Source organism: Beta vulgaris, chromosome 9 (genome assembly GCF_026745355.1).
Source record: "Beta vulgaris subsp. vulgaris cultivar EL10 chromosome 9, EL10.2, whole genome shotgun sequence".
Taxonomy (NCBI): Eukaryota; Viridiplantae; Streptophyta; class Magnoliopsida; order Caryophyllales; family Amaranthaceae; genus Beta; species Beta vulgaris.
Window position 1 is genome coordinate 42,271,618 of NC_079210.1, and position 10,971 is coordinate 42,282,588.

The window sequence follows — 10,971 nt, forward strand, 5'->3', positions numbered from 1 at the left end:
ACAGATCGGAGAAGTGGTCGGAGAATTCCTTGGGTGATAAGAGAGATTGAGAGTGTGTGAGGAAGTATGAGAGTAGGAGCGTAATAGTGTGTGGGGGAATGGGTTTGGGATATAAATACATGGGAGTGGGGACATGTATGTAATTAGGGCGTAAATAGAAAATTTAATTTTAGGTCGTCATTTAGCAATCAATTGATGCTTTTATCAAGATTATAAAAAAATCCTTCGGTCTTTTTTTATTGTAGTGTTTTCCTTATTTTGAAGCTTCATATGAATTAGGAATTAATTATTGCAACGTTTCTTTATTTAAATATCTTCTCCATATCTCTCTCCTATCATATGCATAGCCCCCGCCTTTTATCTATATATTTATATCTCTAACCTCTTCACATGAGTTCCTTAAAAAATATGTGAATGGTTTCTAATTAACAATGAAGATAGTGCATATATTCTTTTTATTACATTTTTATTATTTTCTTACAAAAAAATTGGTCTATGAATAATTGGATGGTCTGGGTTCGACATGGTGATTGAAACAGTTTCTTAAATAGGAATATATATTAGGATAATTTGTGAAACATAACCTTTTTTAAGCACTATATAGCGAGAAACAACCTTTTAATTCTTTTTTGACATTTAACAAATCTAGTTGAATTTATTTTTGCAAGATCAGATCTCAAGGCTTTTTCCTGACGTTGATTCTCGTTTTCAAGCGTTGATAAAGGTGTTTTCTATGTACAATCTTCGCACGTAAAGGTGTTTAATGTCTTGACCAATGCTTGTGATTGAAAATTAACGTAGAAAGATAGCTTTGAGGTTTGATCACACAAAACAAATTTTTGTTAGAATTGTAAAATGTCAAAAAAAAAAATTAAAAATTTATTTCTCACAAAAATTTATTTTTAAAAAATTGTTTCTCGTAAATTTTCTATGAGTTTATTGTTTTTTTTATCAATATGAGCCACGAAAGCGGTACAAAGTACAAAAAAGGGGAGGGAGATTCGAACATGTGACCTAACACCTCAATCTTAATCATTAAACCAAAACATCCTTGATATGAGTTTATTGTTATTTGTTCCCTAACTATCTTCTCATCAGTATCACTTATTGATTGAAGTTTATACATCTTGACCATTATGGTACTGGTACATCACTAATATATAAATATCATTTTCCAACAAGGGCTATAGTTGAACTTGTCTCTAAGTATACTCTGGTTAGCACTTTTGACTATTACATGTACGTAAACTAATATAGAAAAGTATACCCTATTAATTAATCCACTTTTATAGACCAAGGAAGAGTGATTAACTTTTGAATTCGATTCAAACATGCGAAATATAGAGCAAGGATCGGATGAATGAAGTTATACACAACTAACACAAGAAAAGAAGGTCGTAATTTAATTTGTGAACCAATAGAATTATTTTAATTGATTAAACTGCCATTCTATACAATTAATAATATTAAGATAAGAAAGGGATAATAAATTTAAATTTAGATATACTATTAGAATCTACGTAATTTGCATTAAGAAGTGATCGTAAATGGAAAAAAAAATAAAAAAAAAATCAAAGATTTCATATCATACGTGCCGAAGTAATCCAATCTGGTGGAGGCCAAGAAAATAGTTGAGAATCTTCCAAATATTCTTCCAACTTACCAAAAAAGCCATTTTCGAAATCAAAAACACCAACTTCATCACTTTTCCATGCAAAATTATCCATTTCATCAGAACTTCCTTCTCTAATTTCAGGGCAACCAAAATCCTTATTCTCCAAGTTCTTGAAATGAAAGTAAATGCAATTACCTTTACACCCTTTCAAGCCAACCGCAGCAAATGAAGAATGGTTGCTCAAAAATATTGCATGCTCCCCTAAACTCTTAACCAAAACCCATTTATGTTCTTCCTTATCAAGTTTAAAAATCTCAACCCCGTGTACTTTAACCAATCCCGGGGTCGTATCTGTATACAGATCGACCATTAAAAGGTCATCAGCTAATTTTACCAAACACTTCTTATCGCCTCCGATAATAGAGTTTTTTAGCAACGTTACTTTCACGGATGAATCAACTACCTTAATAGCTACAGTTCTTCCTGAATTTGTGACAGCATAGAATGTTCCATTAAACTCAACTACATCCACGTAGTGCAAGGACCAATCATTAACAAATATACTCCGATCATCATAACCTAAAGTATAATCATCTAAAAATGTCCATGCTTCAACGTTAGACTGGTACATTAGTAACTTACCAGTGTTATGAGTCGATAAAATAACATAATCATTAACATGATTAGAATTAAGGAATGTAACTGCTACCTTTTCATGCTCCATATTGTAGAAATCAACGTTTGTAACGTTGCGTAACACATACTCATAACCTAATTCTCTAATTTTAAAATCGGTTAAATCCAATTTTCTTGGGAGATTAGAAGCTAAATGTTTAATAAGGGTTCTAGAGAAAGGGTTAAACAAATGGAAGACACCAGGATTATGTTCCTCGGTCTTAATGAGCCACCCAGGTGCGTCGTTATCGAATGAGAGAGAAATATGGAAAAATGAGTGTTTAGTAAGGCGGAGGTCACAGTGGTGGACATCAGAGTTAAGGAATTTTATAGGAGGGAAAAAAGTGGGTAGTGACCGAGGGATGGCAGACCGCCACGTCGAGCAGACGGAACGGAAGTGGCGGGTATCGGACGGGGTGTCGAAGGTGGTGGCGACGAGGTCGAGGAGCTCTGGGGGAAGATCAGACCAATATGACATGGTTAGATAGCTTGGTGTTTAAGGTAATGGAAGGTTTTGAGAAGAGGAGGGAAATGATGAATAATATGAGTGAAATGTGATGTTACTTTGGTGGACTATTTAAATGGGTTCAGAAAAAAGTGGCAGCCCACCTATTGAGAAAAAAGAATTAAGATATAGTGGAGGGCGAATACTATGATATTGTCAAACTTACAACTTATTCAGAATTATACCATCTCTCTTTCAAATTAATGGTTACACTTAGGGTATGTTCAATTCACCTTATTTTTGCTTATTTCACATCTAATCAGATCAGAAAAAATAAATTCAGATCAGATTAGTTCAAATTATGCTTATATTTAAAAATCATTATATCTTTCATTACATATTAGTAAAAATTATAATAATTGAATATTAATAAAGTACTCATTGAGACAAATCAACAAGATCCCACATGACTATATTTTTTCTTATATATTAGAAAAATCTAAAAGATAAGATCTTGTAATCAGAAAAAATAAGTTCAGATCAGATCAGATCAGATCAGAAAAAATAAGTTCAGATCAAATCAGATAAGTTCAGATCAGAAAATTTCAGGTGAACTAAACATAGTCTTACACTTTTTACGTATGTCAATGCAGAACTTTGAGAACATATATCTTTAGTTTTGTATTTGTAAAAATTATAAAAAGTACATATTAATAAAATACATACTAATACGAATCCAACAAGATCCCACATGACTATGTTTTTATTCACGTATAAATCACAAACGATGGTCAAAGTGCAATTTGTGAATAGTGTAAAATGTCAAAGTATAACAATTAATTTGAAAAAGAGGTAGTCTACCCAGTGGGTAATTCAAGCAATGTCCATAACCCACTGGGTAGACTACCCGCTACTAATAGACAATTAAAATATTAATATTTAAGTATAGTTGGATTCCACTATCATAATTATCACAACTTTATATTATGGGGTGGGTATTCTACCCGCCGGGTTAACCAAGTTTTTTCCGTGCTTTATGATAAGGTTAGAAAAGTTCACGGAAAATCTGAATATGATTTGACACATAATATTAGTACTTTAGTAGGGAAATCGCAGATGTCTCTTTCCGGCAGAAGCTAGGCAAGAATGTATTGGCAACATATGTGAATTTCAGATTGGTGCTTTGCTTTATTAGGTCTTGTTCATTATCAACATGTGATAAGAAGTTCTAATTTAATGGACAGTATAAATGCACGTAGTATAGTATAACTTTGCTCATCAGATCGATGGTAATAGGTAAATATGGAAGAAAAAAATAACCGAGAGGTAGTAGGTTTCCAATAATTAATATGGATCTAAATAGGAAACTCAAATAAGTAAATAGCTCTTCTAACAAGAGTTACTTCTACAATTCTCAGGGTCGATCGAACTCAAGATTTTTGTTTAGTAGAAACTGATCAACAATTGTCAATTGATCCAAACACTTGCATTGCTGATATATTGGAAAATTTTGACATTGAGTATTAGATAATTAATATATCAAACTACTTTTTTCGTTTTTTTATATGTTACACTTTTGAAAAGTTCGGTTATCTAGGCAAAAATTTAATTGCAAATTAGGTAAAATTAAGGATGGGGAATTAAGGGAGTGAGGACCACCCCTCCCCCACGCACCCCCCCCCCCAAACAGCCCCACCCCTTCCCTCACCCATTCCTTCTCCCCTCCACCGTAGCCCAGTCCCCCCACTCTCTCCTTCTCCCCTCCACTCCACCACTGCAGCCCCTCCCCCACCCCCTCCCCTTCCACCGCAACAGCCGCTCTCCTCCCATTTGAATTTCAGATATGACCTCGCCTCCTCAACCCTTGCCGTCATCGTCATTTTGTCGTCCTCAACCCTCCTCGTCGTCACCTGTTTTGTCGTCCTCAACCCTCATCGTGGACTGTCATCTGTTTAATGTTACTCGTCTCCTCAACCCTCGTCGTCCCCTCCCATTCGAATTCCAAATCCCGACTTTCTTTCTCCTCCCGCAAGCCATCGTCGTCATTAGTAGGGGAAAATTGATGGGGAGGTGATGTGGCGGTGGAAGGGGAGGGGGATATTGACGGGGTGGGGTTTCCGGTGGAAGGGTGGGATTTTCGGTGGGTGGGGTGCGGAGGTGGGGAGGGGGGTTGCGCTGCATTGGTGGGGAGGGGGGTTGGGCTGTTAGGGTGGGTGGAAGAGGGGGTTGGTTAATTTGTTAATTATTAATTTAGGTTAAATTAGGTTAAATTAAGTAGGTTCTTTTGGTTAATTGTTATAAGTAAGGGTAAATTGGTAATTCAATATGCCAAAACTTACCGATTTGGGAAATAAAAAAAGTGTAACATGTAAAAAAAACGGAGGAAGTATTAAATTTTGAATGATGGCAGTGTAGTTGTGTCTAGTCTAGAGTATATCTTTGATTGATTCAGATTACAAGTCAAAGCCGATCCAACTTAGGTATTGGGTGACACATGTCCCACCAAAATTTTCCAATATTATGTTTTATAAAGCGTTTTTATAGTATATAAAGGTAGACTTTGCAATTGTATGAAAATAATGTGTTTAGCAGAAATTGGCAAATACGGGTCGATCCACAGGGAGAGTAGTTCTATAGATTTATGCTCAATCATCTAACTACTTCAAGAGAAGAAATTGATTGAAGAATTAATAACTAAACTAGATTAAACTAGAACACAAAAGGATGTAAGTTTATCAAATAATTAAAAACCTAGGGCAACCGATCGGTTCACCATGCTTATACCAATTTGATCACTATAATATAATTCAACAATACTTGGATTGAGGTTCGAATAATTAGAGTATTTCGTTTATCCTACGGTCGGGCATTAACAACTCTTAGATTAACATATACGGTCACTCAACATAAACTCATGATATTGCGCAATTACATGAATTAAACAAGCATAACAAATCAATAGGAATTATTCTAATTCAATCCAAATACCGAAAAACTTTAAACCACAATAAAAAAAAAGGTATAAACATGGCTTCCCTTTGTAAGCCCTAGAAAAAGACTACTCACTCATGATAATAATAAACTCAATAAACATAATGCAAGTAGAAGAATTCATTAAATTAAATAAAGTAAAGAGAATACATAATGATTGAAGAACAATGAAAATGGAATCAACGAACTCTATAATCTTCAAAATTAAGAGTTAATACAAAGCTAGAGAAAGAAAAACTAAGTGTTTAAACCTAAAAACGCAGAAATTAAGATGGTCTAATCGAAAACACTAAAAACTTATTTATACTTTTTTACAAAATTGGCTAAAAAGGCAAAATTAACCGATCTGAAAAACCGCCCGGTTGACCGGACGGAATGATCTGATCTATTGGCTAGTTGCAAATGAAGCGGGATCGATAAGTTGTTTGATACGCTGTTTTGAATCCTTTAGTTCCACATTTTAAAATTCGTTTATGTTCCCCTCATTTCTTTGGTAGGTTTACTATAGCTTATCTTGTTTACTTGTGCATTGTTCTTCTCCTTAATAGAAGTGGCTTAATTCAGTTGAAAATAATATGTCCAAATAATCAACTAGTATTAATTTTGGTTGTGTCTCATCGTATAATTAACGACTCTAAAGAAATAAAGTATTTAGTATTATTAATCTAAATTAAAATATGGTAACCTTGTAAATTTTAGATTAGTTACTTTCAAATCTAATCAATTTCATTGTTAGCTTGTATGATAAAATGATTGATTAATTTGTGTAATTAACTAATTTTATATCTGAGTACTTTGTTACTTTACGTTTTGATAATTTATTTATTGTGCTGATTAATACCCCACCACATCAAAAATTCTGGATCCCCTTTAAATAAATGTGGAGAATAATTGTGTTACCTGATTAGGTTAACCCTGACATTTAATATATATAATGTTTACAATACAGATCTAAGACTAGTAAAAGTTCCTACTATCCTTTTACATACAATATTAGTCTAATAATATATATTATCTTTTCATATTATTTTAAATGCAAAAGTGAAGGATTTCAAAAATGCTAATTATACTAATTAAGTCCACAACAACATTATTACCATTGAAAGTACCATCAAAGGGTGAACCCTGATGGACGTACTGATGGTGCTTGATCAAATTAAACAGCCCTAGTTAATATTATCGTTTCTTTGTTGTGGAAAATTAAAACTTCGGTAGGTGGGTTTTCTTTTCTCCATCTTATTTTACTACTCCTAGAGTCCTAGTTACTGAAAAAGATATAATAGAAAACTCACTGGAAAATTAAACACACTACAAGTAGAATGAATAAAACAAAGAGAGTCAAGCACACATAGTACGCTTCCAATCTCCAAAGTCAAAATTTCTCTTTGCCCATCTTTTTTGAATAGGATAGCGGTCTTCGTGGGTAAATCAAAGTATAGTTATTATTAGTCTTTCTAATTTAGTACTAGCAAATAGCAATCTAGCATACTGCCACCATTATATTCAGCTTTTGTCAAATAAAGGACTATACTTTTCTAGCATTATATTGATGATAGTTTTTCTTTCTTATAGTCTAAACGAAACAAAAACCGATTATATGGAAACTGAAAAGTTGGACCACTGTTACAGCTAGATTTCCTTTAAAAGTTGTATTTTTGTCCCAGACGATATCGCGTACAGTTATAATTATCAAATTAAATATATTATTATTCATAAGTTTCATAATTAATTTTATTAGCTTTTTGTAAATTTTCTGTAGTGTGATATTGGAAAATGGACATATAGCATGATGAGTTGTTTTTTTAAAAAAAATGCAAGGAATTGGGGATAAAAAAAAAATGTCAATAAAATAGGGGTAAGATAATGTTATTACCTTAATAAAAGTATTAGACATCAAAATATTTGTCTATGCCTTTATAGTTAATTATAATTATAAGACTACATTATGTTTTACTTTGAAACATTAACCATTGAAATTATAGTGGATCGGTGGTTGAACTCTCACATTTCATTCCAAAGGTCATGGGTTCCATTCCTAGTAGCTACACATTGTTAATATCTATACTAATATATTAAAAGGCGTTCCTAAACAAGGAACGGTGCCACGTGGCGCTCTCCCTAAGTTCATTTTACTTTATGTAACCCACATACAACCAAAAAAATTAGAAATTGCATAGTGTAGGATTCGATCTCGTGACTTCAAGTTTATATACTAGAGTTTTAACCACTAGACCAAGTGATATTTGATGTTATCATTTTAAAGTATAATATTAATAAATGAAAATTTTCCTTACCCGGGGCATAGCCCGGGCCTAATAACTAGTTTTTTAATGAAATCATAGACATGTGTATTAGAAGCTTGAGAAGAGTGTCACGTGACACTGTTCCTTTAATAAGAATGTCTTTTTAGTATATTTGTATAGATAGATTCATGTTATAAGGTTTTGAGAGTGCCTATATCTTACCATCACATGATAATATAATTATCCTATTAGTAGCTTAATATAATCCTTGTTCCTTAAATATGGTATGTTGTATGGGTGACTTACTATAGTAACATGAACCAATAAGAATGACAGAATTAGTGTTTGGGCTTATTTTCTGGGCTAAGCCTGCCAGAGACAATTAAACCCAACAAAGCCTTAAGCCTCCATAGGGCCCCACCTGTGATAGTGCCTCCCAGCTATCAGTGCCTTCCAGCTGGCCTACAGTTGGGATATCCCAAGCACTATAAATACTCAACCCCCTCATCAATGAGAAGGTATTGAATTCTTACCTAACAAACCAGAGCATCTCTCTCTAGATTTTATCTCTCTAAGCTTGATCACTGACTTGAGCGTCGGAGAGGCGATCCCGGGACAACCCCCGGGGCAATCTAACCATTACTTTTGCAGGATTCCGGCGTACGAACTTTTGACTCAGGACATTCAGATCTGACCCGGTATTCCCTAAGCAAAGGAATTAGCATCCTTAATTTCTAGACAGAAACAGATTGGCGCCGTCTGTGGGGATAGTACAAAAAATTACTTCGCCACCACTCATTAAGATTTATTCACTCAGCTACTCAGCTTCGAACGCCAATTAACAATGGCACCAACCAAAAACATTCGCGGCAAGTCAGCCTCTGATCAGGTCGCTCGGCCAGAGAGAGGTCACTCACCCGCACATAATCGGGAACCCCCAATCCCTCGGCCAGAGAGAGGCCACTCACCTGCGCACAATAGGGAGGCCGAGCAGACCCCCTCTCTGGATCGGAGGTCACCCACCGTCCAAACTCTGGGCCCTCAGTCGGTCTCCCAACAGATTCAGCATGTGGAGCCTCAACCGCTCTTTGCGTCTGACCTGGCCCTTATCACTGCTTACCTCCAGGAAACTTTCCAAAAGGGCATGATGGACATGATGGCCATGCTCCAACAGAGGCAGCCGCAACAAGTCGTCCCGCTCAATCAGCATGAGCCCAGAGAGCGCACAGTCGTCGTCCACTCCCACAGGGACCACTCTCGTTCTAATCGGGATCCGCAGCCTAGCCGGCCACGGTCCGATGCGAGAGACCCAAGCCACCGGGAAAAAGAAAAGTCGGCGCGACAGGGGTCGGCCCGTCTGCATGCAAAACCCATGTATCTAAATCCCCAAGGGGGGGCGGGTCGGAAACCCCAAGACGCCCGAGAATTCCTTAACAAAAGAAGCGCCTCAGCCAAGGCTATGACGCCCGGGAGTTCCTCAAGAAGAAAGCAAATGACCGAGAGGGCCAAGGGGACTCGGCTCATTCTCAGCCTCCTAGGCTAACTGGAGGGGGCTCAAGTTCTTAATCCCCTTCAGCCAAGAAATCCTAGGGACCCAAACCCCGGGGAAAATCAAAACCCCCCTGATCGAGCCATTTGCGGGCCTAACCGACCCAGATGATCATATGGCAGTTACAAGGCTCAAATGAGCGTCAGACAAGTTGCGAGGCCACCTGGTGCCGTTTCTTCCCCACCACCCTCAAAGGTCTGGCCTCAACTGGTTCCAAGAACTCCCGGCGGGGGTCATCACTGACTTCGCCATACTGGAACACCTCTTCATCCACCAGTTGTAGCTGGAAAGAGGCAAAGAAAAACCAGCCTTCATCTCATGGGGGTGAAGCAAGACAAGAATGAATCCTTGTCGGATATATAAAGAGGTTCAATGAGGATCCTCAAAATTACCGACCTCAGGACGCTGTAGCTTTCGCTGCCCTCATGTCCGGGCTCCAACCGGGTCGGTTCAGATGGTCATTGGCTGAGAATGAAGTAAAGACTTACTCGGAAGCCATGGCTAGGGCCCAAAGATTCATCCAGGCAACGGATATCTGCCGTTACTCGGATGGGTGGCAAGAAAAGAAAAGATGAAGGAGGTCACCTAGGTCAGCCTAAGCATCAAAGAACGGGGGGCCGCGGGGATCGGCTCACCGATAACGGCAACGACCCCCGATTCAATAAAAACGGAAAAGATCTACTTTGACATCCGGAAAAAAATTGGCTTCCCAGGCCAACGCCCATCCGGACATCATCGTCTCGGAGGGATAAAAGCTTATGGTGCGGACTACCACAAGGAATTGGGCACACCACCAAGGACTGTCGAGAGCTCAAGAAATCCTTGGATGGTTTGGCCGACCAGGGCAAGCTCAACCACTACCTAAAGCGCTCGAGCGAAGAAAAGGGAAGCAAAAGGTGGGTCAGTCAACAGCGGGGACACGAAGGATTCATTGGTGTCATCGCTGGAGGATTCGCGTCGGGAGGCCTAACCGGCCGAGCACGCAAGGCTCACCTCCAAAACCTCAAACATCAGGTACTTGATGTCCAGCTCCCCCGAGCCAGTGGCCCCGTCATGACCTTCGGGGAACCTAGTCGTACGCTGCACGTTCCGCACGACGACCCCCTAGTCATCGAGCTCAAGTTAGCTAATACAAAGGTGAAGAGGGTATTGGTGGATAGTGGGTCATCCGCTGATATCATCACCCTTGACTGCCTCAAAAAGTTGAAGTACACCGAACGGGATGTTACCCCCATGGCTCAGCCGCTCATAGGCTTCGGGGGCAACTCTGTCCTCCCGGTCGGATCAATAAAATTACCCACTCGGATGGGTGAAAAAGGTAAGGGGAGAAGGTAGATCGACTTCTTGGTGGTAGACATCCCTTTGCCTTACAACATAATAATGGGGAGGCCCATGCTAAACAAAGCCAAGGCCGCCATCTCCACCTACCAACTCCTCTTGCAGTTTGAGACTG

General features: G+C 38.0%; 1 protein-coding gene across 1 annotated transcript; it reads right to left on the reverse strand.

Annotated features, from left to right (window-relative positions):
• Positions 1-1,504: 1,504 nt before the first annotated feature.
• Positions 1,505-2,833, reverse strand: LOC104903866 (F-box protein SKIP23). Its single transcript, XM_010691991.3, has one exon. It carries the CDS (start codon positions 2,766-2,768, stop codon positions 1,581-1,583), a length of 1,188 nt encoding a protein of 395 aa, XP_010690293.1. The 5' UTR covers positions 2,769-2,833; the 3' UTR covers positions 1,505-1,580.
• Between the last annotated feature and the right edge of the window lie 8,138 nt (positions 2,834-10,971).

Bases quoted from the DNA above. Each gene is read 5' to 3' on its own strand.
- LOC104903866 (XM_010691991.3), bottom strand. From the start codon at position 2,768: ATGTCATATTGGTCTGATCTTCCCCCAGAGCTCCTCGACCTCGTCGCC.